The sequence below is a fragment of the Phalacrocorax aristotelis genome, chromosome 2 (assembly GCF_949628215.1).
Source record: "Phalacrocorax aristotelis chromosome 2, bGulAri2.1, whole genome shotgun sequence".
In the NCBI taxonomy this organism is placed as follows: Eukaryota; Metazoa; Chordata; class Aves; order Suliformes; family Phalacrocoracidae; genus Phalacrocorax; species Phalacrocorax aristotelis.
Window position 1 is genome coordinate 25288299 of NC_134277.1, and position 27554 is coordinate 25315852.

At 42.1% G+C, this 27554-nt stretch overlaps 2 protein-coding genes across 6 annotated transcripts; both read left to right on the forward strand.

The window, feature by feature from the left end:
* Positions 1-722: 722 nt before the first annotated feature.
* GTPBP10 (GTP binding protein 10) lies at positions 723-12720 on the forward strand. 2 transcript variants are annotated; one of them, XM_075082799.1, is made up of 10 exons: positions 723-985; positions 1595-1788; positions 1882-1973; positions 2665-2809; positions 5368-5441; positions 6416-6468; positions 9424-9531; positions 10060-10137; positions 11082-11205; positions 11977-12720. In XM_075082799.1, exons 1-10 carry the CDS (start codon positions 953-955, stop codon positions 12195-12197), a joined length of 1122 nt encoding a protein of 373 aa, XP_074938900.1. In that variant the 5' UTR covers positions 723-952; the 3' UTR covers positions 12198-12720. The 2 variants fall into 2 exon arrangements, with proteins under 2 accessions (XP_074938900.1, XP_074938901.1); XM_075082800.1 differs by having other exon boundaries at positions 878-985; positions 1503-1788.
* Positions 12721-13073: 353 nt separating this feature from the next.
* CLDN12 (claudin 12) lies at positions 13074-22489 on the forward strand. Of its 4 annotated transcripts, XM_075082802.1 has the most exons (4): positions 13074-13258; positions 15300-15480; positions 15929-15996; positions 18457-22489. In XM_075082802.1, exon 4 carries the CDS (start codon positions 18479-18481, stop codon positions 19214-19216), a length of 738 nt encoding a protein of 245 aa, XP_074938903.1. In that variant the 5' UTR covers positions 13074-13258; positions 15300-15480; positions 15929-15996; positions 18457-18478; the 3' UTR covers positions 19217-22489. The 4 variants fall into 4 exon arrangements, with proteins under 4 accessions (XP_074938903.1, XP_074938902.1, XP_074938904.1 ...); XM_075082801.1 differs by lacking the exon at positions 15300-15480; XM_075082803.1 differs by lacking the exons at positions 13074-13258; positions 15300-15480 and adding an exon at positions 13291-13461.
* Positions 22490-27554: the final 5065 nt, after the last annotated feature.

Consider the following 27554-nt stretch of genomic DNA (forward strand, 5'->3'; position numbering starts at 1 on the left):
CTTAAATGCTCTGCTCGGCTGTTTAGCATGTACATGGCACAACACTTTTCTAAATTGTTTTTTTAATTATGTAACAGGTAAAATCCATTGTTGAACTTATTTTTAATATTAAATTACTGTCAATGGTAATGATTCTCCCTCAGGTAGCTAACAACTGCAACTGAGAACGTATGACCTTGTGGAAAGGCTGTAAGAAGGAATAGAAGAATATTCACTTTTTCATGAGGATTTGTGCTTGAAAATAAAAAAACGCTGAAAATAGGCTCATAGTGTCTGAAAAGTACTGATCTACAAGATAAAGACTTGTGAAAGAACCAACTTGGGGGTATTTTTTCACCACTTTTACCATTCTGACCTTACTAATGTCACGATTTACAGAACAATTTCTCATTTGTGACCATTTAAGAAACGCAAAGCCTTATTAAAGCCGTGCACTTTCAACACGATCATCCTTATCCTGAAAATTAGCCTCCTTGAAAGGTCAGGTCCCAACTTCTCGAGGGAGAGCACATCAGCAACATCACCAACAGGCTTCAAAGGGTCCAACCGCATGGGCAAAACCAAGAGCAGATGGCGTATCCCATCGGCTGCGGCTTCCAGGGAGAACGCGCCGCTGGAGGCTGTGGATGTCGCCCAAAGCCTCGCCGCTCCGGCAGCCGGGGCCTCGCTCTGCCCTCAGGCGCCCCCGCGCCTCTCGGCTTGAGGGGCTTCGGGGACGGGGAGGGCGGGAGCGAGGAGCCGACACCCTGCGGCACCTCAGGCCCGCTGCCTGAGGGACCAGCGGCTCCAGCGGGAGCGCCCCGCGACCAGGGCCGCCGCTGGAGGAGGGCGCGGACGAGCGGCCGCCACCGCCGACGGCGAGACTGGCCGCGCATGCGCACCTGTGGGCACACGGTGCCGCCCCTCCTGCTGCCGCCGCCGCCGGGCCTGGGCTGAGGCGGTGGGTTCCATCATGGTGCGGTGCGGCCGGGCAGTGTTGCGGCAGGTCAGTGCGCCCGGCCCGGCCCGGCCCGGCCCGAGGCGCGGCGGGGATGGGCCATGCGTGCCTGCGGTCCCACGCAGGCAGGGCTCGGGAGGCGGGAGGGGCTGGTGGGAAGCCGCGGCCCCGCTCCCGCGGCCTCTCCGGGGCGGGCTGGCCAGTCTCCCAGCGGGCGCGCCCCAGGCGAACGCCCGCTCCCTTCCCCCGGGCTGAGCCGCGGCTCCGGGCGCTTCGCAGGCGCGGCCCCAGGCGTCGGTTCTGGGAAGCGGCCTGCTGGCGGGAGGCCTGCCGGGGCCGGGGCGGAGGCGGGGCGGCGGGCAGGGCGCGCCGTGAGGCGTCCTCCGGACCCACGCGTAGCTCCGTGGGTGCCGGGGCCCGCCTCGCCCCGTCCCTCTGCGTGGGGCTCGGCAGGCCGGGAGGGCCCGCCGTGAGGCTTCGCGGGCGGGGGGGAAGCGCCAAACTCTTATTGAAATCTGTTTTGGAGAGTTACCTGACTGTTCTGAACTTTCATAATTGCCGTCAGAGAAAAGTTCTATCCGAGCAGCTTCACTCACATTTCTACGAAACGAAATATAAACAGAACGAAATGCTGATACGAAACCGTTGTTTTGTTAGTATGGCAACTTCATAGACGCCTTACGGCTCTACGTGAGAGGAGGAACTGGTGGAATGGGTTATCCCCGCCTGGGTGGGGAAGGAGGGAGAGGTGGCGATGTCTGGTTCGTCGCCCGAGAAAAAACTACCTTAAAGAACATTAGGGACAGATATCCCCAGAAGCGATTTGTGGCTGGAATGGGAGCCAACAGCAGGTGAGAGTCTGTTTGGTGAAAGTTGTTATATACATCTTTTCCAGAAAGGAAAATCTCAGCTTAAGTTGCTAAGCCTGGTTTAATTTCTCCCAGTGTTAAAGCATTAAAAGGTGAAAAAGGAAAAGATTGTGAAGTTCATGTGCCTCTGGGAATTTCAGTTCTTTGTGATGATGGCAAGCAGATTGGTAAGACTTTTGCTTTGTTTTAATGTCCCTAGTAGATACTGTCATATTTATTGATAGCATCTAGCAGACTTCTAACACTAAGATGTGTTAAGGTTACACATCTCACAAAATATATGTGTGTTTTCCTTTGTTTGGACAAAGAATTGACAAAAAATACACTGTATAAATTGTTGGAAAAGCAAGGACCCCTTCCAGAGCGTAGCGGTAGTTAGTTTGTATCACTGTATGCAGCAGAAAGAAAATCGGCCTTGCAAACAAGCGTTAAAGACTGGAAGCCGTACTGATCCTCCACAGAATCATTAATGACATTACATAAATTATGTGTCCATAAACTCAGGTAAGTGTCCCTATAACTTTACTGAATTATGACATTGCTTAAAAGACAACGATCAGTGCAGATTTTTCCTTTCCTTCGAGTATTGGAGGCTTCAGAACTACCATCTTGGCCATACTTTGCCTGCCTGTACTTAGCACTTTTCTTGAAGTGACGAACTGTATGACAGAGGGGAATACTGGGTGTGATTGCTTTCATTTGCTTCCAAAGAAGGGAAAATACCATGACCCTGACTGCACAGCTCTTGCAAGGAAGTGTATAGAAAGTTGTCTTTTCATTAAAGGTAGATTTAAGTGGAAAATCACAACTGAACTACTGCAGGGGACTGTGCTTTTTCACGAGTATATTTATTTTCAGGGGAGCTTAATGCAGAAGGAGAGAGGTTCCTAGCAGCTCGCGGAGGTCTTGGAGGCTCTTTGGCCACAAACTTTGTGCCCTGCAAAGGTCAGACGCGAATTGTTCGCCTTGATTTGAAACTTATAGCAGATGTTGGCTTAGTTGGGTAAGTACTGTTGTTTGAGAACGGATACTAGAAAACAGTTGTAGATTTCAAATGGGATTCCAAAGAAATCTGAAAGTTTGGAGGATTAATTTGGGAAGTATTGGTTATGCTTTTGTGGGTGGAGGGCTTCATACATCAGAGTAATATATAATTATTAATATAATTAAATTTAGCAATTGCAGTTATTATCAAAATACTATTAGCTAATATTTATGAAGTAAGCAGGAGGTGCAAAACAAAGCCAAGAACACTGTCCATATTGCATCTTCGGCTTTATGGTACTGGCACAAGTAGATCCTTTCAGTAGTAGTTTTAAAGAGAATTGCAAAGGCTGCATAGCCTACTCTCCCAAATAAACAACTTGGAATGCTGGAAGGAAGTAATTATGAACTAGAACAGTAGGACTTGCATTTCAGTGTTGCTGCTTTATAACAGTGCAGGTAAATATATTTTTATTTGGAGAAAGCTTTCAACAAACTACAACTGTAAAAGTATTGCTCTACTTGGCATCTGCTACTGCACCCCCTCCCGCCCTGTGGTCCTTATTAATAAAACCATCGGAAACGTAAAATGATGATGGGTTTGAGGTGGAAATAGTCTGATTGCTATATACCATTAAAGAATGGAAACTTGAAGATAGCGTGGTTTTCTGCCTACATTTTGCTTTTTTTTGCTTATCAGAAATAATTCTGTTAATATCAGATTTATCTAAAGTTATATAATTTCCAAGTGGTCTCCAGTAATTACACAATAGGAAATTTTTTTTGTGTGTTAGCGTGTATGAAAATATAGGAGTTTCATGACACCAGTGCTTCTTTAATCTTGCATTTTGGCTTGTATATTAGCTGAGTTTCCCTTTAAAATGGATAAAAAGAATCATCAACTAATTAGAGGAGCATATTATTTTCTTGTTGAGAGTATGAATCAGCCTCTGATAGTTTGTGGTTGTTCTTTGATCTGTGTTTGTTATTTTTACTTCAGTAGATTTGCAAGTAGTTTGCCATTAGATCAGGTAAAAAACAGACTTGAGAAAGGCCCATCAGGTTTGGGTACAGGTTGTGATGTGTAGCGTAAGTTGCAATTTAAACTTCAAAGAGCATATTGTACCTCAGTAGAAATAAAATACTCACTTGAGGAGATGACCAGAGTAACCTTCCAGAATGTCTTTAAGGCACCTTTAAAGCGCTCTGATGTTGAAAACTACCCTCAGTAGTTTTCCTGTTATAACAGGAGTCATCATATCTCTTTCTTTTTTAAGAAAGCCCCGTATACAGCTCCTTTATAAAGCCCCTTAATGTACTACTAGTCTTGTTTTTCGTTAGCTCATGTTCTTACTAGTTGTCCCTGTTAACAGGTCATGATTCTGCTTGTATTCAAGTGGAGAGTATACAGTTGTCTGTGACACGTGCCTTTGTATCTTGTGACCCACGTTCAGTTGCCTGTGGACACAGTTTGCTTTGATCATGATTGCACTGAAGCATTGAGCTGAATAACTGCCTGTGAATTTGACTGGAACACAAGTCTTGTGTGGTCTCCCGTATGGAGCAGGTGCTACGAATAAGGACTATAGTCTGTCCTCTGTCAGCATTAGCTTCACGTTTGACATGGATCGCAGCTATTACATCTTTTACAGCACTCAGATTAATTTTTAAAATATGTATGTGTTATAACTGCAGTTTTAACTTAGGTTTCCATTTCAATGGTAGATGCATTCTGTGAAGAAGCTTGTGTAAAAGCTACCATATCCCTTGAGGAACGTTTTTGTTGTAGTATGCAGGTATAGCTATCCCATGCAAAGGGAAAAGTTTATAACAGTCAGGTCTGCACAGACCAGCTCCTAGGGCTTCACTGGTATTCTTTTTTGTTTACTTGGTAACAAAGCAGGTTAGTCCTTATTTCAGGATCTCTCATACAATTTCTTGCCTTAAAAACATACATAAACTGTGCGTGTGTGTGTCTATATACACAAAGTTTCTCGCTTTTCCTGCCTCCCGGCCTTGTAGATGTAGTTACAGAGTCTACATATGCTTTGCTACTTTAGCTAAACTGTAGCATACATCCCACTGATTCTTAAGTTGTAGAATGTTTCATTACCATGATTTGTATACCATGATTTGTATACCAAAAGACTGTAAATTTTAAGATTAAGATGCATTTGCATGACAGGTGTTTAGAATGTAAACATAATTTACAAAATTAGCTATCGCATGTGAAGACTGAATTCAAGTAGGCCTGGATGCTTACACTGTGTTTCCATCTGAGTGAATTTGAAAGATTTCCCTTAAATCTATTACATGTGTATTTACATAACTGTCCTGCCTGCATCCTTGGGAAGCATTGATGGATTTAGAATAATTATTCAGATTTGATTTAAAAAAATATATCATAATGATCTCGGTTTTGTTGTTCTTTTGTTAAAAACAAATTAAGTAAATGAGTTTGCAAAAATTAGTTGACAGCTGTGAGTTTGACTAAGGTAATATAGTACATTTGGTAATAAAATATACAGGAATCACATATGTGTTTATTCAGTGTATGAATCCTGACTTTCCTTCTAGGTTTCCAAATGCAGGAAAATCATCCGTATTAAGCAAGATTTCTCATGCCAAACCTGTGATTGCAAATTATGCATGTAAGTTCATACTCTTAATTTTAGAGCAGTAATATTTCATGAGAGCAAGAAGTCTTTTTCTGTGACTTGGTTTGCAGGTTTATAATAAAGAATAGGGTATAACCGTGTTGCCTGCTAAATACGTTACACAGATTTTTAATTATAAGGAATACTTCAAAGAGAGACTTGCTGTTTCAGTGTCCAGTTCCTTTAACCACCTCAGTTTTTCATGTGTACACCCTCATAGTGCTTCAACCTGTTGATTCAGGGTCTGTTTGGTTTCAGCCCATTCTGTTGCATCTGAGACTCTCAATAGCCTCAGTCTACTGAATATGCACCATCAAGTTTCTTTGCATAAACATCTTGTATGCTTCCGAAATAGCTACCACCTGTTCTTGCAACAGAGTAAGATTTTGCTTTTGAATCTGTACACTGAAAAATGGATGGAAAAAATTGATTATTTTTCTGTCTGTAAATTAGGATTAGTTGCCTGATTCTTTAATTAAAAAGTAAGAGCACAAGTACTGATAATTCCTACCAACCTCCTTGCACCACTCCTGATTCTCTACGGCCTTTTTATATTTTTCCCTCAGTTGGAGGAGTCCCGTCTCACTTTGCCTTTCATTATTTTTTCATATTTGGAAGCTATTCCATAGTCTGGATAATTATTTTTGTGTCTGAGACTTCTCTAGCTCCTCTATTCCCTTTCTGGGGTGGCAGGAGCAGAACTGCAGACAGTGCCAAGACTTGGTGAACCACTGTTTTTTGAGTGGTCTAATTTTGTTCTCTCTTGCTTTGCTTTTTCTTTATTCCTTTTCGAGTAATTCCTAACATTCCATTTACCTTATTTTTTTTTCTGCTTCTGAATATTTGTTTCATTTAAATATTAAGTGAGAAAGTCCTGCAACATTTAAAGGTTTCGTAACATTAAATTTTTTTAAAATGTTAAAAACAATTTTGTTTTCTTCCCCTCCTCTTTTTTTCCCTTGTCATAGTTACAACAATACAGCCTGAACTAGGAAAGATCATGTATGCAGATTATAAACAGGTTGGTATGAAAGTTCATTCTGGTTGTTCGTTAAAGTTGTACATAATGATTAGTTATGTTGCTTAACATAATTTCAGAAAGAAAAATGAAGCTTGTAGGTTTTTGCATATGTGTATCTATAATGCATACATATAAAATGCAGTTACATGGACTTAATGACAGTTGTGGAGAAAGTACTATTTTTATTGAGTAATAAGGGAGCTTTATAGCCAAATCCAGTAGTATGACGCTGAGCTGATTTCAAGTCACTTCAGTAAATGACTCCTCATTTTCCCTTGTCTCCTTTCTGTGGTTCCAATCCTGCTTTATAATCTTAGAGTTGTGAGTTTGTGTATGGAATTGAGATTGCTCTGTCCTAGTAGTATACTCTTGTTAAGTTTAGGACTTTAAAAAAATGGTTTCAGAGATTAACCTGTTATTTTTATTTAGAGGAGGCAAATTTTCTACAAGTTGGCTATACGGAGAGCTCTGGAATGAATGAGTAATTTTCAGAATGGATTTTAAACAGTGGCAAATATGTCCTATAGCTGCAGATCTGCAGTTGTCAATGACAGGGAATTAAATTAATATAACCCAGTTACTGTAACTTACTGTTCTGGCTTTCTAAGTTGGGTACTCTTAACTTCCCTTTTGTGGTTTGGTTTGGGTTTTGGGTTTTGGTTTGGTCTGTTTTTATTTAATAAAAAACTAAAATAGTGTGAAGTGATTGTGATTGCCTGAACAGCCAGGATAAAGCACTACCTGAGAGGTGAGGTACCTGGGCGCACTTCCTTTTCAGGTAGGCTGTAGCTCTGGAAGACTGGTGGAGCTACTGCCGTACCACCTTAATTTTTCTGAACTGAGTTCCACCCAGGTCCTTAGGTAAAGTTTTCAGATAATTGTGTGGTGCCTGGAATCCTTTCTACAGTATCCACTGGGGGGGGGGGGGGAACAATGCTAAATGAGACTCTTAATAATAGATTTTGGACCCCAAGTTGATGTAAGGTTACAGCAAACGTTTTGATTCCTCAAGCTTGAATCTTCTTTGATGTGCTTTTATTTTGGTTTTGGTTTTTTTTTGAAGCATATGATACATGCAGTACTGGACTCATCACTTCCAAGATAAAAGGCAAATGTATAAAAGGGTTTCAGATGAGTTAACCAGAACAGCACACTTCTCAGATGTGAAAAGACAGAAAACTCTCTTCACTTTCAGAAGCAATATTCTTATGGGGGCTCAGTAGCTGGTGCTTGAAACCTTCATTTAACAACCTTTAACAAAACTGTGTATTAGAGGAAGTAAGTCTAGTCTGTCAGGTTCCTTGTAGATATGCGCGCATCTAAGGGTAATTTTTTGTATATTCATTTTAGCTGCTAGTTTAGGGTAACTTATCCTAGAAAGTTGTGCTGCAAATAACAAGATTGTTTATAGCCTTTTAAAAACACTAAACACCTGCCACGAATCAGAACCTCTTGCTCTTACTGGTGTATCTTTCTCCAGCACAGCAGGAGAACTATTTGCATTCCTGGCTTTCTTTTCTGCAGTCTGTTTCAGGTCATAGCCAATGACCCTTATTTTGGGCTCTTTCTGCAGTTCATGGCTTTTATACTACAGTGTTGGGTGCTGTATAGGAACTACATGGCAAAATGTCTTATGTCTCAGCACCAGATCATGGAAACTAGCAGAACCATTTACATTTCCTACCGTAATATTTGAACCAAGTGCTGTTTTGAGAGGATATGAGTTTCTTTGTGAGCTCCGTAAAAAATATTTTTTGAAAGAGAACTAAAGTTGGGGGAAAAGATGGTGATGATGGTACTACAGCACCCAAACACATCATACCAGGAAGTGGATGTTTCTGTTCTAAATCTCTAGTTATTCTCTCCCTGTTTCAGTTATTCTCTCCCTGTTTCTAGTTACAAGTCTGTGGTTCATCCAGCTGTCTCTTGTGTCTCTATCGGTGGAAAATTCCAAAGCAAGGCTTCAAATATTTAGGAAATGCATAATAGTTAAAAAGTTAGCGTGACATATAAGTGGGAGCATAACACTCATAGCAGAAAGCCCCCTTCTGCAATAGGTAGCATGCTGGAAATTTTATTGTTTGCTGGCTTGACTTAATTGAATTCAGTTAAGCTGCTTGCTTAATTGAATCTAGTTGCTGTCTAAGTGGGTATTAGATTTGAAGACCCTACTTTTGCTCTTCTTTGCTTCAGAATCTGTCTTAGCATTCTGTGAGTTAATGAGTAGATAATTGGGGGTTTTAATATTCTGCTCTTTTTCAGTCTGTCTCAGCTCTCCTTTACAACTGTGTACAGCCCTTTCAACCAGCAGAGAAAATTACAAGATCCATTGTGGCAGTTTTTGCTGGGCTCTCCTTGGAAGCTGATATACTAATCAAAATCTCATTTCAGTTGAAGAGCGGAAGACAAATTCTTGGAGCTTCTCATGCTCAGGGGAACAATGTTAAGTGGGTTTGCGTTTGGAATAATGATCCTCTGTGGCCACAAGGAACAGAGTTTATTTTCTTTTCCAGTGACAGTTTGAATTCTATGCAACTGTGATAGCCTAATCTTCTTGCCTTTCAGAGTCTGTTTTATTCTCAGGTAATAGGTAAGTTTTGCAAGATCTCTGCCGAGGTATTATTACCCTCTGGTTTCTATTTTGCAGACAGCTATAAACAAATAGGGAATATGAGGAGCACAATGTCTGTGTAATACTAGCGTTTTGTTTAAATCTGCTTCTGACAATAGATTCTAAATGTATTGAAACAGCCAATGCATACTGCCAGAGGACTGATCCCCTGTGCAATTCCAAGGAACACACATAGTTGTAAAAGGGGTCTTTCAAAACAGATATTCCTGACATTTCTTTTTCTGGGTTCTTTTGCGTATATAAAATGATCATATGTGTTGATAGTTTAAAATAACCATTTTCGTTTGTTGGAAATCTTTTGTTTGAAACTTCTGTTTTCCTAGATCTCAGTAGCTGATCTCCCAGGACTGATTGAAGGTGCACATGCAAACAAAGGGATGGGCCACAAATTTCTCAAACATGTAGAAAGAACCAAGCAGCTTCTCTTAGTTGTAAGTTAAATAAAATTTACAGCTTATTGAAATCAAAGGCAGTGCAGTAAATAAAATGCATCTTAATTGCAATGTAGTTGGAATTTAGGAAGTAATTTTTAATTTGCATGTTGTGTGATAAATGTAGCTGTAACACTCTTTTCGGAATGGAAAGCTCCAATGACTGAAGATAAATTAAATCCTTAAATATAATTTATCATTAAAATTTGCCTATTAATTTAGAGAAGTGAAGTGTTCCAAGCATAATTAAAGCATGGGGTGATTTTTTTTCCTTCTTTTTTTCTGTAAGATCCCCTTAAAAAGAGATTTAAAAATCAGACCTTTGAGAAACACTGTATCAGAGCCAACCAGTTTGTGCTTCCACTGACTATGGTGTTACTTTGGTGTATAGTTGCCCTCTGTTATTTGCCCAGGAATGAGGGCATATACCTGGACATTTTACTGCAAAGTAGTTGATTTGATGGAGAGTACCTTGATACTGTAACATAATTTAATACCACAGAGCTTGTTTTTGTGTAACTCTTTCAGGTTGATATTTCTGGCTTTCAGCTGTCTGTTAAGACTCAGTACAGAACAGCCTTTGAAACGATATTGCTTCTGACAAAGGTAAGTTCTAATCTTCCTAATTGACAGTTGTGGTTTTGTGTCGAGCCAAGAAAGAAGCTCAGTTCTGATCAAGAACTTTCAAATGTTTAGTGTGTCTTCTGGATCTGTAATATAAGGCCAGTTAACAAGCTTAGCATTCTCCAAAATGATGAAATCTTTATTTTTGACTGTCCATGTGAAACTGCTCTATTTTATGTTGGGCACAACTGTTCCTTCACTAATCTGTGCAGCATATGGGATATTTCTTACAGTCAAGTAAAGGTGGAAGACACATCATTTTCAGTTCCCCAGTCTGGTAGCATTTCAGGATGTAGAAATCTGTGGGTATAGTTAAATCACTGCCTTGATGCCCTTACTGCATAGCCTAATGGAGATGAGACATCAGGCCCCAGCATTGCAGATGTTCAGTGTTTCCATCTCTTACCATTGCTTCTGATTAAAGTAATACATTTTATGTATTTTCAAGTTCAACAGCTGTTCTCTCTCTAGCTATGTCTTAAAGTGATTAATCTTCTGAATTTCACCTATTGCTGTTTATTTTTAGCTTATTCATGGTTGTGATGTTTAAGAATCAGAAAACTCTCCAAAGAATTTTCTTAAATGTTGTATTGATCTGAGCTTTTTCTGAAATTGATTTTGTGTTTGTGGATATCAGGAAAACAAAAACAAAACTGTCATTTTTTTAATAGGAGGCTGTTTCAGAATAGGCCAGCCTGTTTACCTGAAATATCTGTTTGAGGAAAAGGTCACCGAATCACTGAATATTATTTTCTTCTGTCAGATTGCTTTAATACGTCAACCTTGAGCACTGGAGTCAATCTCACAGCTGCCTAGGCATGAAAGACTACTTAGGCAATTAAATAAATGAGAGAGGATATGTAAAACTGAAGTAGCGCTTGTTAAACTACAGATACTTATTAAGGCAAATTTACTTGTCTTTTAAGGAACTGGAGCTGTACAAAGAGGAACTTCTAACAAAGCCTGCACTTCTTGCCATTAATAAAATGGATTTGCCTTGTGCAAAGGATAACTTGAATGAACTTATGAGGCAACTACAGAATCCTCAAGGTAAATTAGCTTTCAACAAACAATTACCTTTGACAAAGTACTAATAAGATTTCATCAGTGATAACTCTGTGTTGGCAAGGAGTTGTTTGAAACTGAAGTGAAGGCCGCTATTAAATTTGTTATTTGAACATAAGTTTTAAAACCACTTCCTGCATTTAGAGATCTGTTCATATGCCTTTGTAGTGCTGGGGAGTTGGGGAGGTATTTTGTTAAAATAGAGATACCCTAGGAGATCTTCCCCAACTATGATATGGGAGAGTAAATTTCCAGTCCAGGTATCTCGGATAACAGTAAGCCTTGCTGAAGGTCCCCTGACAGACACTGATGTATATACAACTTATCATGTGACTTCAGCCAAAACACAGGAAAATTCTGCGCAGGGCTATGTAGGGGTTTGCTTCAGTTTTGCTATTACATTGTGGTGAATTTCATCCTATTTCCTGGAGTGTGTAAGAACCAGGAAGGCTTACAACCTCCCATCTCCCATGTTCTACAACTTGAGATTTCTTTGTTCACATCTTAAAGGAAGGGTATAGAATCTTCTCATGAGGGTGTAAGTAAGGTAAAACTGCTATGTTAGCTAAAGTCTCAGAAGACAAGCACTATTTTCTTAACAATTAATTAAGCAAATAATACTTCCACATTAATTGCAGTTATGTTTATTACTGTAATTCATTAAAGTTTATTTTCTAAATGTAATGGGATTTTATGGGCTTTGCAGTGATACAGTATTTGGGGGTTATACTAACTCTTTTCAATATGATTTTTCAGACTACTTACACTTACTACAGGAAGAAATGATTCCTGCAAATACACTTGAATTCAAAGATATAATTCCTATATCTACGTATAGTGGAGAAGGAATTGAGGAACTAAAAGCATGTATAAGAAAATCTGTAGATGAGGAAGCAGAGCAGGAGAATGAAGAATATCGGAAAAAGAAACTACTACTACTACGAACTTCAGAAGAACAACGAATGAATAGAAGCTAGCATTCTTGGCCAGATCCAACGTATTTTAATATTTTTAGTATGTACATGAACCCACATGAACCCATTGCTATGCAGACCTTCCATTTAGTTTTTGTTCCCTCTACCACTGCTGCCCAGTTTTCCGCTCCTCCTCCCCCCCCTCCCCCATTGTCTGAGTTTCTTTTGGCACTTGGGTAGAGCACAGTGGGGAAAAGAACAGGGTTTTCTGATTTATGCTGGCTGCTGACTCAGCAGAGTAAAAACTGAAGTACGTGCAACTCAGAGCACTGCTTAACAACTGATCCTTGGAATATTTTTTTGCCAAATGGGATATAGAAGGGATATAACCTGCAGAGGAGAAAGTTCAGCCGCTCCCCATCTTTTGCCATGGACATCAGAAGTACCATGGGGAAATTTTGATGGAGCAGTTTCACGGGGTCTGGTGCTTCTAAGGTGAACCAGTTCTGCTGTTTGGAGAGGCACTGAACTGTGGGGTTTTTTATTAAAGGTCTAAAGGAAAACACAAATAAATGGTTGTAAGGAAGCGACTTGTAGGAGCATGAAAAAGCGAGGCTGATGTGTACTGGGGTTCTTTTCACACCTGCTGGTGCCTACTGTGGTCCTCTTGACCATATAAATTCCGATCCCGATTTTGGGATCCCTTCCTTTTATGGAGGTGTGGGTACATTGGTGAAGAAAACGATGACTGCTTTTCAACAGGGCTGTACGTGTTTGCATAACAAGCAGCCACGCTCACTTTTGCCTTTCAAAAGAAAGAAAAAGCCCTGTGTTGTAGCAGGCCTTTCCTCCTCGGAGGCTGTGGCGTCGGGAGCCGAGCGCCGCAGGGCCGGATGCGACCGAGGCCTGGAGGCCCGGAGGGGCCGCCCCGCCGCGGGGGACGCTGGGAGCTGTAGTGCGGGGGCCTGGGCCAGCACTGCGGCGGCGCCGGGCTCGAGCCCCACAACCCTCCGGGCGGCCGCCGGCGGCCTTGGGGAGAGCGGGAGAGAGAGGCTGCTCCGGCGGGCGGGGGCCGGGGAGCGCCGCCGGGATGGGGCCGTTCCTGTCCGCGCCCTGACGGGAGGGTGAGCGGCGAGAGCGGGCAGCTGGTGCGGGGAGGGGCCGTGAGGGGGGCGCCGGGCCGTGAGGGGCCGCCCGCCGCCGTTAGGCAACGTTGAGCCGGGGCGGCGGGAGGGGGATGATTTCTGCGGCCCTTCCCGGTTTTCCCCTTGGAATCTGGCTTCACAGTGCGGCACGTTCGGTGCGGTTTGGCGGGGAGAGGCTCCCGGTGAGCCCGGGCCTGGCCTCTGCGCGGCGGCGGCCGAGCACCTGGGGGGGGGGGGGGGGGGGGGGGAGGATGAGTTTTCTTCAGCCTCGGCTGTGCGTCATCTGTTGTTTTCCGAATGGGTTGGTAAAATAATTACCCGTGCTGCAAGTTTTTCTTGAAACGCCTAACGTATTAGCTAGGAATGTTAATTCTAATCCTTTACGTCTGGATTTAATTTTTAATAGGAGTTTTGTAGAACTTGGAACTGTGCGATTGATTTCTAGAAGAAAAAACTACTGTCTGGTGGCACTGGTTCTGTATCAGTTACTTCCAGCTGTCTTAGAAGAGGACAGGTGTCGGTCTCCTCTTTCTGGTCATCAGTTCTCCAAAACTCGAAATATTTTTATGAACTGACAATACTGTTGTGGATAGCTTCAGAATGCATTTGTTTATGAATTGTGTTTACTGTGACCTCCCTCCTGCAGGTCCTTACAGAATAGTGGTGGTTCCCAGCCTGTGGCCTTTTCAGGGCCATGCAAGGGAACAGAGAGGGCTTTACTCATCACTGAATTATGTCTCTAGTAAATGCCTTTAACTTTGCTTCATTTCTTTAGCTTGTGGGCAGTTAATAGTTTACCAGTTTTTAAGCAGCTTCAGCCAGGATCTCTTGTTACAGCAACGTGGATGTTTAGAACAGGAGCCATAGTAAAATATGTCCCTGAAGTGGTATTAGACATTCATAACTTGGGGATCAGATATAAGAGCCTGGACTATTACATCTGTAAAATTCTTTCGGTGTAAGAAGCTTGAGCCTAGAATCTAAGGCAAGACAGGGTTTTATCTCTGCTGGACAAAATGTGCTTTCTTCCCTTGGACAGCTAGTTAAGAAGTGGCTGAGGTCCCGAGTTATACACCACCTCCAGTGACAGAGAATAAACTCAGATGTGCTTAACAGCTAGAGGAAATAAAAAGAAGCTCCATGTCTGCAGAAATGGAGGTCTTTCTGAGTTGCATATCGTCAACTATTTCATACCTGCTCTGTATCTGTTTATTAGAACAGCTGGTGGCCACAGGTTTTCATAATTTAATGGGAATGACTCTGGGGCTAGGTACAGAGCTGTGCCCAGGTTTCTCACAGGTTTGTTTGCCAGTATTAATTTTCTACTTAATTATGGTTGTTGCTGAGCACTTGCTGGTATTTTGGGATGTGACCCTGCAGAGGGAGATCTCTTTGCTTTTCTTTAACTTAGGTGCACATTGAAAATTGCTCAGAAATGTTAGTGAATAAAAACAGCTTCTCCGAGCTGTGCAGTAACACTTTTTGGTTTTTTGAGTTCCAAACTCAAAAAAAAAAAACCAAAAGAACCATGAACAACATGCAACTTCTCCTCTAAATGCAGCTGACCATGTGGACACTGATGTCTGCAGCTCTGGGTAGTTGGTTTGCCCAAATTGCTGCATTTACTCATAGCACTCTTGGTTGATTAACTTGGCAGGGGAAATCCAGTGGGATGCCTGATTTGATTGTGTCTGCATTTCCATATTTGTATGCAATAGCAATCATGTTGGAGGACTCTTCGCTTTCTCATTTAGCAAAAAATTTGAGTTGCATGAGTGTGTGCAGTAAGGTCTCTCTCTTGCATAGAATTTCTTTGATGTTGCACCTCAGGAGACTATGCGTAGATAACAGTTATAATATTTCAGGTTTCAATATAGGTCATTTAGAATAAACTATGTCCTTGTACATGTTAGTACAGCAAACTCACCTTTAGGTTGTAGCTTTTAACAGTCACGTAATGACATGCGTGTAGGTCTGATGCTGTCCAGCAGAAAAGCCATTTTCCTATTATGACCTGCAGAGCGGCCCTTGGGACTCGGTGGTGTGGGTCCCAGATGTGGGTGTGAAGAGAATCCACAAGAAGCTGCTTTCTCTTCCCCTGGAAAAGCTGGACAGCCATTGAAAAGGCATCACCACCAGTACTTCCTGCCTTTCTCCCTTTTCCTTCAAACCTTTGTGTAGAAGCCAATAGAGAGCCACAGGTATATAAACAGTTTAGAGTCTGTGTTTTGTTCTCTGACGTTAAAAAAAAACATTGTATCCCTTCCTCCCTGTTGTTTAAGTGCAGCCTGGAACCTAACATCTGAAATAAACATTTTATATGACTTTATATGGATTTCCTTGCTAGAAACATAAAATTCAGGATGTTAATATCTCCATGTCTTGGAACATGTATAAGAAGGGTTTTGCACCCTTCTTATCCATTGTATGAAGACAGAGATGAGCAGATAGGGCGAGAACATGCTCTGAGGGAGTGAAAAAAGTAGTTTGAGTTTTGTTTTTTAAATAACAGGAAATTGTAGAACGGTGATGGAGTTGGCCTAATGTAAACATATCTTAGATTCCTTATTTCTGAATTACAGTGTAAATGCTGTTGCTGGAATTGCATGAAACAAATACAATGCTGATTCTCCCTGTTCTGTTTCTTAGATCCCAAAACACCTTTTTCCCTACTTCTAAAAGCTGCTAAGGCTTCTCTTGTTTTGGACGCGCTGCTGGTAAGTACACTGGATCTATCTTAATTAAGGCAACATCTATATTATTGTCTTAATCAGGGATCTGTAACTGAAGCTGTAATTATAGCTGTAAAGCTAGCAGTATTTGCAGGGTGGGGCAAGTTTCCCCTGACGGGGGGATCATGGATAACTAACTTACAAATTCACTTTGCCTTGATACCCTCTGGAGGGAAAGTGAGCTATTTTCTATCTCTTTCCTTTCCTACCCCAAGAGAAGAACTAAGGACTCTAATTTTTTTTTTTTAACAAAACAAAAACCTCAAAAACCAAATACCACCTCAAAAAACGCTAAACTAATGCCAAACCAAACAAACAAATGCAAAAAAACCCCAACTACAAAACCCACCCAAAAAACCCACCCTTGGTGCATCTCCCAGGAGTGGCCAGCAAAAACGAGGCAGGCAGGGTGGCCTAACCATGGCTGGCAACTGTAAGATGAACTAGAGACTGAAGTCTTCTGTCCATGTAACTGGTAGAGCAGAGGTAGTAGAAAAATACAAATTTCCCCATGCTGTTCTAAGTCCTGGCTGCATAGTCCATAACTATACTTTGATAATGTAGAAGGAAGGAAAATAATCCCATTTTTATTTTTTCTTCCACCCTCTTGTATTAGAGAATATGGGTAAACCTCACATCGGTTCTTGCCCAGTCTGTATTAACTCTGCCCAGGTTTTCATCATCTACTACTGCAAATGAATTTGTCGAAACAGTGGGTTTCTGAAAACGGTCAGTCTTGTTCTTATTCCAGCTGCTTCTTGTAGAGCTCTTCGAGTATGCCCTGCCTCCATGGAAGTTTTATCCAGGCAAAGGGAAGCTCTGCCCAGGCAGTATCCTATTAACGACCCACTCTCCAAAAAGGTTACTGCTAGGAGAACAGTAGCTTGCCCACGCTTAGCTATTCTTAGCAAAACTATGCCATCATTTTGATGAATAAGGTGCATTATTAGCATAAATGTGGTTGTCATTATTTCTTTTCAGCAGTGCTTCTTTAAAAGAGTATGATCAGCACTTAAATGGTACCGTTGCAGTCCTTCAGGGTTAGATGGCATAAAAAGTAAAAAAGTGCCTAATGCTTTCTTACAAAACAAATTGGGCTTTATTTATTTGTCTATAAATAAAATGCTGGCTAGCTGTATAGCTTGGTAATGCTAGTAGTCTGCTTCCAGTATACGTGGAAATTCCTTATCTGGAAAGTTCCCTGGGTGTTTGATGTTTGCAGTGTAGGATTGTAGGGGATCAGATCTACTTTCCTCTTTGGTTGCAACCATGTCTGTGACCTTTCTGAGGTACAGATACTCAGTTCTTTGGATATGCATTAGGTAGAACTTCTGGTACCTAAAGAATTGTTTTGTGGCTTTAGACAAAATAAGCACAATGCAGTATAATGATTTGGAAGAAATTTCAGTAGGAGTTTATGACTGAATGGTGCTCAGTGAGAATTTTCAAAGTCTTTGCCCGTTTTCAGGTACTATAATTTTTAGTGTCCTGCTTCAAGTACACTCTGGGGTGGATGCTCAGTGTCTGATACGTATTAGGCTTCTTCAAAGTATTTCGAGCGTAACCCCCAGAGAAGGGATTACTGAAATTGAGTCTTTTTTGTTGTTTTTTTTAAAGACCCATCATTGAGACTGTTTCCCAGGACCTATGCAGGCAAGAGGCCCTGGGTACACGGAGAGCGGTTATATTGACAAAGAAGCAGTATTCTTTAACAATTGCTCTGAAGATGAACATATGAAAGCTAAAAAGCCATCTGTTTTCTGGAATTCTTTGTGTGCTTGGACAGCTGGTTTTGAAAAGGAGAAGTACTGTGGAAGAACTGTGAATTGTTTTGGAAAAAAATCATAGTAAATTACTCAGCAGAGCCTGCTCTATTAGCTTGCAGTTCTCATCAACAATTTGGCCGATGTAAAATGTGGATAACTGACTACATACGCATTCCTTGTCCAGTCTAATGATGGTTTTAAAGCAATTCCCCTTTACTCACGTGGCGTTGTGGTAGGGCTGAATGCGCACTCTGATACTACGTCTGGGCTAAAGTGAGGGAACTGCCAGTTGAGGAGAGGTGAACTTCTTAAATCATGCCCACTCAGTGATTCACCTTCTCCACCTGGACTCTGTAAAGTCCATGCAGTCACACAAGATGCCAGGCTGTATGGAATTGCATGTTAAAGCACTCTTTTTTGATCTTGAACACAGCTAATTTAGCAGTCTGTCAGCTGAGCAATCATAAGTCTGTGAAATAATCGGAGTTTCATTAAAGCATTAACTTGGTAGCGTTACCTCTGTGTAAGGTTGTAGGCAAAGAAGGTGCCAAAGCGTTACTGCCTGACAGCTGCCATACAAGTTTATTAAGCAGGCACAAGTCAACTGTCAATGAGTCCTGTGTCTGTAAACTTTTACCTACTGATTTTTTTTTTTTTTAATTTTTCTTTTTAATTGCAGGAAACAACTTCTGTGGGCAAGAATGGGCTGCCGGGATGTTCATGCAGCGACAGTACTGGCCTTCCTCAGTGGAACAGCCTCAGTAGCTGGACTCCTTGCAGCAGTTCTGCTTCCAAACTGGAGGCAAATGAGACTGTACACCTTCAACAAGAATGAGAGGAACGTGACTGTTTACACTGGACTCTGGATCAAGTGCGCTCGCTTTGACGGGAGCAGAGACTGTGTGATATATGACCCGCAGTGGTACACTGCTGTCGATCAACTGGATTTGCGTGTTCTTCAGTTTGCCCTTCCACTGAGTATGTTAACTGCTGTCTCAGCTCTGTTTCTCTGCTTGATTGGTATGTGTAACACAGCCTTTGTATCCAGCGTGCCAAACATCAAATTGGCCAAATGCCTTGTAAACAGCGCGGGCTGCCATCTCGTGGCTGGCCTCTTGTTCCTGCTTGCCTGTGCCATTTGTCTCACTCCATCAGTCTGGGTCATTTTTTATAACAATTATCTGAACAGAAAATACGAGCCTGTCTTCAGCTTTGACATCTCCGTGTTTATTGCCATTGCCAGTGCCGGCGGTCTGTTTTTCACTTCCATTCTGCTGTTTCTGTGGTACTGCGCTTGTAAAAGCCTACCTTCTCCTTTCTGGCAGCCCCTTTACTCCCATGCCCCTAGCATGCACAGCTATGCCTCTCAGCCCTATTCTGCACGCTCTCGCCTCTCTGCCATAGAAATTGACATTCCTGTTGTGACACACGCATCTTAAGGAGACAGAGTCTTGGAAGCCAAGTTCTTGTGCTCATTCAAACCGTGAAAATCACAGGCTTGATTCTCTCTGCTGCCTTGCACTGAGCATAATCATTTGTAAGGTCAGGTTTCCCAAGGTGCAAAGCAACAGAGGCCTGAGTTCATTGAGGCTGTTGCTATTCTTGTGTGTTACTTCCTGACCAACATTTTTTTATTTTTTAACTCTGAGCTCACTACAGACAAAATTGCTGCTAATGCTGGGACAGTACACTGATGATTGTATCTGTTCATCCTCCTGCTTAATGAGTTCAAAGCATGTTTGAACCTCTTTGCTATTTGATAAGCTATTATTGGATTCTGATCCAATTTTAAGAGCTACATAGGTGGACTCTCACACCCATGCATTACCGAAATGTAGGCAGTGGAGCTGGGCACAGGGAGTTCACTGAGTTTCCTGTTCATCCAGGCACACACATCTTAAGATGTGATGTCTGAAGAGGGTATTTGGCAGGCTAATTCAGTTCTGTAGCATTGTTTGTTGTTTTCTACTGCACACACAGAGCCGCACACACAGAGCTACCCACTCATGAACTTCTCTAATAGAATTAGTGTCAAATTACCCTTTATTTTCAAAGTAGCTACCAGAAGAAATAAAACTGATTCAAGTAATAATGTTCTTCTGTACTGTAACAGCATTTTCTGAATTACTGGAGGCTAGAAACTTTTTTGTGAATTTTATTTCTAGTCTGTTTTTTTAATATGTTAGCAAAATCACTCGATCTATTTTGTGGTTAAGACAAAAACCACTTGTCTGAAAATTCTGTATAGAAGCTTGAATATTTTATTTGAAGGCCATCTTAAAGATGGATTTTCAAGTAGGCTTTAAAGTATTATTCAGTTCTGGAGAGAAATGTCACTCGCTGCCAAATGGATTAGGAAAACCATGAAGAATTCTGAAGGCTATGAAAGATTCTTTTAGAACACTGTACACAAGCTATAACAACATCTCTCTAGGAAGGGGATAATAACCCTGGGGAGAGATTTTTAAACCTTGATTTTTTTTTAATGTATATACCAGTAACAATGAGCTTGTGTGTTTTTCAGAGTTGATCTTTATGGTTGTTGGACTTTCCATGCTGTAGCTTATTTAATTACTGATTAAGACTTAACCTTTTCAGACTTGTTCTTTGACACCTTTCAAGTTGAGCTATTTTAAAATCCAGTTATTTCCTACACTGCCACCTCACAACTGGAGAAAGTTTCCCATTCCTATTTTCTGTAAGATGAGGTTTTGAATAACTTGTGAGCTTCACCTTGTAGCTCTATGAGGATGAGGAGGGATTATAAATTCCCAACCTGGGATGTCTTTAAATAATTTTTTTTCCCTTCTAAAATGCAGAGCAGGTCAGGCCGAAGGATTAAAGCTTTTCAATATGGGCTTTGAAATTACTTGGAAGTTTGATGACTGAATTGAAGAACATTACAGTTAAGGCAAGTGTTCAATTTGCTCAGATTTTGGCAAATTGAGATATTGTGTTTAAGATGTCGTTCCAGTTGGGAAAGTTATTTTGATTGGTGGCATGCTGGAGCTTAGTGTTTATTTCTATTTCATTAATCCCAGAACAAATTTGCTTGGCCAAAAAAATATAGAGTTCTTTAATTCCAGTTCTGCAAACTCATCCGAGGTCCTGAAAGCCAATTTGTTTCTTTTTCCTTGCGTAGAAATAGGAGCGAATGCTGTGCTGGGCAAATCTTGTGTTACAATCTGTGCAATAACAGTATATTAAGAGGAATCATTGTGCTTTAACTGGTAGACCATGGGCTTCAGTGAGCTGAGGGAAAAACTGATCTCTGTCATAAATCCCCAGCATAGTTAGAGAAGCGACAGGCCTTTCAGACAGAGTGCTCAATTAAACTGCAGTCTGAGGAATTAACGCTATATGATAAGGAACGCTTGAGGAGATAGGCCTCTCAAGTGACATGGATTTAACACCCTGCTAGGTTTACAAGGTATGATGTTAGATGAAGTGTCTTCGGTTTTTTTTCTTTTAATCAGATCATGACTTTAATGGGGCCAGAATATGTACAATGACCTGCAAGCCAGCTGGTTGTTTTTCTTCAAAATGGAACTTTGCTTTACAGTTACTCTGGTTGTCCAACCTTAGATACTGTTGCTGTTTCAGGTGCCGGTATCCTTAGATGCTTTGTCGGGTCAAAGCAAGGTAACCACTAGTTCATGATTTCACGACCACTTGCTTCCCCATCGCTCCCAGTGTCTTTTCTTCTTTGTGCCTTGCTTAAGTTATGAGTTGGCCAGTAAATGTTAGTTTACAGTCAGCATCAGGTCTGCTTTTTGAGCCTGAATTTACAAAGCATTTTGATCATTTTGGAGGGATGATGAATACCTCTCATGGTGACTTTAAAAGGAGCTGAATCTTCAGCGTCTCCAGAGCAAGAAAGGCAGCCTGGCAAAGTGATGTTTTCTGTAGAGAGTAAATGCAGCCAGTGTTTTGTTCTGTACACTTTAAATAGCAGATGAGTCTGACAGCTCTTTTGTATTTTGACATTGATTTTTATGCACTAACCTTTCAATCAGTATTTGTTGCTGCCTGAGCTGATAACTTGTTGAGTTGAAATTGCATCTTTCCAAAAGTCTGAGGTGGATCTGAGTTACAAAAAGTGGGGATCCAAAAATTAGTGGATTCCAACAGAGGTTTCAGTTAAGATCATCTTTATCAAAAAGACTGTTGTGCCATGTATCACCAAAGCCCGGCTGGGTTTCTTTCCACTGTCCTGTTAAATGTGAGTTTCTGCTGGATCCTAAGTGAAATTAACTGGAAGTGCTGTGCTGTATTTCTCCTTCTTTACAGCAAGAGGTGGCCAACCTGTGGCACTCGAGCCCAGCGCTGCTCCAGCACTTCTCTTGCTAAGGTTACCATCGTGCCTGGCAGCAGGGCTGGGGAGCGACGGGCCTCCCTGGATCTGGGGGGAACAGACCTGTATCTCTGGCAGGGAACAGCTGCTGTGGAGCAGTGAGCACCCCTGCCCTGACCCGCAGCTCCTTCCTGGGCACTGTGCTCTGTGCGCAACAAGCACGTGGGGTCTTGAGCACAGGAAGATTTTAATGTGTGGCTCATGCAGTCAGAGGTTGGGTGCTTTGGGATTATGGGAATCTGTATTCTTTTTTTCAGGTAATTCCTGTCCAACTTCTTAAATTGTGTTTAATTACAGTGTTGGCTCTTTTTATGTGAAACACAAGATATGTATTTTTAATAAAACGTTCTCATACAGATGCAGGTTATTTTGATTAATTTTGTGGAAAACAGTAACTGCTAGAATATGAAAGACCACCTGTTTTGATATTGTCAGACTGTTTCAGATGCCTTAATGGGCTTAAAATGTTGTGTACCTAATTTTATAGGACTCCTGCTTTAAACAAAACAAACAAAACCAACAAAAAAAAAAAAAAGAAAAAAAAACAAACCAACCCTTTTGCCACCTTCTGCACAAGAGCACAAGTCTTATGAGGAGCGGCTGAGGGACCTGGGATTGTTTACCCTGGAGAAGAGGAGGCTGAGGGGAGACCTTATGGCTCTGCGCAACTATCTGAAGGGAGGTTGTAGTGGGGTGGGTGTTGGTCTCTTGCCCCAAGTAACAAGCGATAGGATGAGAGGAAACGGCCTCAAGCTGCATCAGGGGAGGTTTAGGTTGGATATTAGGAAAAATGTCTTTACATTGAAAGGAAAGAGTGGTCAGGCGTTGGAACAGGCTGCCCAGAGAGGTGGTGGAGTCACTGTTCCTGGTGGTGTTCAAAAAACATGTAGATGTGGTATTTCAGGGCATGGTGTAGGAGGCACAGTGGTGTGGGTTGGCAGTTGGACAGCTGACTGTTATTTATCATGTCCCTCTATTTCAAGCTAGCCCTGAGAAGTTCTGGGATTGCTTTTCCCTTTAAAAGTAGAAGAGTGATTTCCCTTTATCTAGAGGATTCCCTTTCTCTGCCTGTGGCCAGGGAGTGGGCTTGGGGCCATTATCTGATTCAGTCCCACAGCAGAGCCAAAGTATCAGCGTGTCCTGGGAAAGCACATAGTCCTCGCCCAAAGCCCCGTCCCTTTCCCTGTGTCTGTTCTGCCGCTCGCTCCGCCGTTGCTTAACCAGTGTAACTTGCAAACCCAGCTGAAAACTTCCATGCTGGGTTAGTTTTTTCCTAGACTGGTAAGATTTGCATTGTGTTAGCGTCATACAAGAACGGCAGCAGTGGCATTAACCGTCCTCCTGCCCTCTCCCCTCTGCTGTGCCGGCTGTGCTGTCAGCTGGAGGGCGTGCTGCCGCCTTACACGTGGAAGTCCTTTGGGCATCCCAGGGACTTGTGGCAGTCCAGGGCGAGGGTAATGGTTAGTGACGCTCCTGGTGACTACAGCTCAGCGGCTTTACGGTGGCTCGATACCGAGTCTTTCCCCACTGTTCCAGGACAAAATACAAACTCTTTGAGTTAGAAATGCTGATGCCATGGTGCGAGTTCACAAAACATCTGGATTATGCAGAATATAATGAGACTGGCTGGTAACACCTCTGTTGATTTCTAGTATTCTAAACTGGCAGTCTAGTAAGGTGGGGTTTTTATCTGTTTGGGGAAGTAGTGTTTACATGGGAGCAATTCTCATGGCGTATGCACAGGTTAAAGCAGTCGTTGCCAGTACTGCAACTCACTTGAGGGGTGGGAAAACTATTTTATATTCTCTGCCGCTGCAGGCTCATTTCCTCCTTTGCTGTTACTTTCAGACAGGCCTAGTGTCTCCGAAAGCTGGTCTAAACCTAGGTGCTAGTTGGGTGTTGACACAAATAATGTGATGCAGAGAACTCAGTTTCTCCCAAAATGTGGGAGTGCCTCATTTTTGTCATATTAAAATTCCTAAAAAACTCCCCCGCGTATTTGTGCTCACTGAAAACAACTCTCTGGGCAGATTTTCCCATTTTATTTCACAGGAATTGAGTTCACATACGTAGTTCAGCAGGTATGTCATGTTCGTGTATCTACTGAGCAGGCAGGGAACACACCTTAGAAGCAGCATAAGGGTTTTTGTGCGTGTTTCATTCCACTGCTGCATCAGCATTCATCAAGCTGGACACACAGAGGCCTCATTGAAGGGTAAAAGGGTGGTTTCTAATTTCAAAACTGCTTTCGATCTGTGTTCCAGTCAGTTTGCTCATTCAGATATTAGGTTGCTAGGGATGGGAGCTTTGTCTTCTGGGTGTAGCAGCTGCAAGGGGATGTAAACGCTGCACAGGGCAGCAGAAATTGTGGTGAGCTGGAGGGTGTGAATGGTTAAGGCTGTTTTCAGGAGAGAGACGAGAAAGCTGGACTTTAAGAGCAGGTTTGCTGTCCTAGTTTCTGTTCTAACAAAGAGAAAAATATGTAATTAAGCTCCAAGTATTTGAATAAGCTTCACTCAGCACGAAAGACTCCCCAGATACGATAAGCAAACTTTGAAAACGCAACGTGTGAGTACTGCCCAAGCAGTACGTGTCCTTGGGAACCACAGCTGCTGACCCACATGCTGAGCACCAGTTCCTAGCTATGTGCCATGCCAGAAGCTGCTGCGTAGCCACCGCTGCCAAGGGGCGCATTTTAGCACCAGAGCCTGGTGCTCTCCAGTCTCTCTGCAGTCTCACTACCTCGTATCCAGTGCTTTCACCAGTGAGAGGCTCTGTAACCACTGGTATGGCACTAGTTTTCTTCCCAAAGCCACAACGTGCTCATAAACAAATACGTAAGATCATTTACAAGTTAACGTTGGAATTTAATAAATCCTAGCAGTTATGTCAAAAACAGGTGTTTCCTAAAACAGGTCCTGATGTATCTTAACTTACTGCAGATGCTTTCTGACCTACCATTCAAAAGGCTTCAGCATGTCATTTTTTTGATGGGCTTTAAAGATATGTAAATATTGCCTGCTACCGGAAGATGAAATGCCATCTTCTTGCTCCTTTTGCTATTTATCTTTTTCTCTGCTCATTTAGTTTTCCGCCTCCTGGGCGGCTAATCTGGCCTGCCTCCTGGTCACGAGCTCTGCTGCCAACACAAAGGAGGCAGCGCGAATACGTGAGTGGAAGGGCGATGGCAGCCTTAGGTTGATTCTTCATGAAGCCTTACTTTAAGACCTTTGTTTTCTCACTTAATGATCAGCTTACATAAGAAAGACTGTGTTAATTTGAAATTTTTTTAAGGCGGATTGTGTTTATTAATTGTAGAAGTCGTTGAAAAAAGCTGTATTTTGAGAAAAACGTTGAATGCTTATTAGCAAAGCAAAAAATCATGTTTCAAAATACTTCAAAATTTGTCCATCCTAGTTCACTTACAAAAAGAAGGTGTGGCAAGGAAAAAAGGTAACGAAGCATAAAAGAGAGTTGATATTTTTCTAGAATTTGAAGATTACACTGCTTTAAACTATGTATCTCTTAAGAAATATCAACTGATAATGATATTAGTAAGGAAAAGAGCTGAATTTTTAATAGATGAGTAGTGCCAAATATTAAGGTATTTGCATTAGCTTATAGGTTAGGTCCAAATGGTTTAGTGTTATCTCTATTTGAAGACTCAGCATCACGGATGACTATTATTGCACTGTTTTGACCCTTTAATCACGTCGGCAGCAATAAAATGCTTGGATTCTTTCTACTGCTGTGCTAAGGTGTTCTGTAGACAGGTTGAATTTCCTGGCAAAAGTTTCACCTTGGGAAGCAGCTGGCAAGGAATTATGGTCTCAGAAAATAGGCTCACTGGGAGGGCTTTTTTTTTTCTTTTTACAGCACAGCTGCAGATAAATCAGTCTGCACACATCTGGCTGCCTTCTGTGGCTGCCTTTTCTGCTTGATTCAATTATACGTCTTCCAGAGAAGGCCTTGAGAATACAAGCCCAGCCGTCAAAAAAAATACTCACCTGTCTGTTTTTTCTTAGGCTTGCGGGGCAGGCACCTTCAGGTCTGGCCTGCCACCTGCAGCCCTGACCAAATGCTGTTGGCGTCCACAGCTGCAGACGTGAAGGTGACTGGGAGGGTCAGCCTAAGGACTGGGAACAAGCTGGCTCTGCAAGCCTGGTGGCACACGTGAGGTTTCTGGCATTGCGGATGGGGCTCTCTACAGTTCTTTCATCAGCTGCCATTGGGGCAAGAGTTCATAATTCATTACGGTACGTCGGTTCCAGTTAGTTTTGCATGTACACTTTCAAACGCCGTGTGGCTGCGCCTTAATTAGCCAACGACTTATGAGAACCTTGAGGACCGCTAATCTTAGCAGCTGATGCCTGCATGCCTCGCCCGAGAAGTCATCTGAGAGCTGTAATTCTCTCAGGCTCTCAGCACTAATCTTCTTAGAGCTCCTGTAGGAGATCTTGCACTGGGAAGAACTGAATTTGCTTGTACTAGATTTCACTACTCGTGGTAAGACTTAAACACATCACAGAGACTTGTTGGTTGAAAACACAGGAAAATTACTTAAAAAGGTCTTATTAGATAGATAACATGAAAACAACATAACGTGATGAAATATGCCTCTGAGCTGCTTGTGTATGCGTGCTGAAGTACAAAAATCCCTGCAGCTTTTGAGTTCAATCCTCGGTTCAGCTAAGTATATTACTATTGCTTGAGAAGAAAGGTCGCCTTTGACAGTATCTGTCCCTGGAAAATTGTATTTTCTTCTAAGACCCCTTCTATGCATCATAGCTGTCTTTGTTTCACGGGCAGCCCCATAGCCTGAAGAATTCCAGGCTCTTCTCCCTGCTTTCCCAGCCTGGGCAAGTCAGTACTCTGGGTCCAGATTTCCACAACAGCCCTCCAGCAGGCACCTTCTACAAGACAATGTCTCAGGTGAGACTTCCTTTTCTGTTTTTTGCAGGGCACCGGAGATGGCATGAGGGTCTGTAGAAGCTTCTGTCACATCTTTCTCCTAACAGGAATAAACACAAGTTCCTAATGGCTGAAAGCTATTAATTTGTTTTCTGGATCTCTTAAGCTTTCCTATATGGCTTGAAGTGATCAGTATATTTCCTGAAAATATTGTCTCTGTCCAACCACCATACGTTTCATGTCTCTTGCTGGATAAGTGCATAACTGACTGAACATAAAAAGGGAGAATGTAGGGAAGGCAGAGCTTACTCTTCCATTGGCACAGGGATGGAGGAAAACACCAGAAATTTGGACATCAGGTTTAAATTGAAAATCCCCATTTGGTATATGATCAGCAGTAAACAAATCTGTCACACACTGTTCAGAAAGAAATGGTCTGTAAATCAAAACAAGGATTTGATCAGAGTTGTTTTGAAAATGTCTGGTGTGTAAAGGCAGGCATTTGTAAACTC

Bases quoted from the DNA above. Each gene is read 5' to 3' on its own strand.
- GTPBP10 (XM_075082799.1), top strand. From the start codon at position 953: ATGGTGCGGTGCGGCCGGGCAGTGTTGCGGCAG. The intron at 5,442-6,415 runs GTAAGTTCATAC...CCCTTGTCATAG, and splicing joins TGTGATTGCAAATTATGCAT to TTACAACAATACAGCCTGAA. The intron at 11,206-11,976 runs GTAAATTAGCTT...ATGATTTTTCAG, and splicing joins GCAACTACAGAATCCTCAAG to ACTACTTACACTTACTACAG.
- CLDN12 (XM_075082802.1), top strand. From the start codon at position 18,479: ATGGGCTGCCGGGATGTTCATGCAGCGACAGTACTGGCCTTCCTCAGT.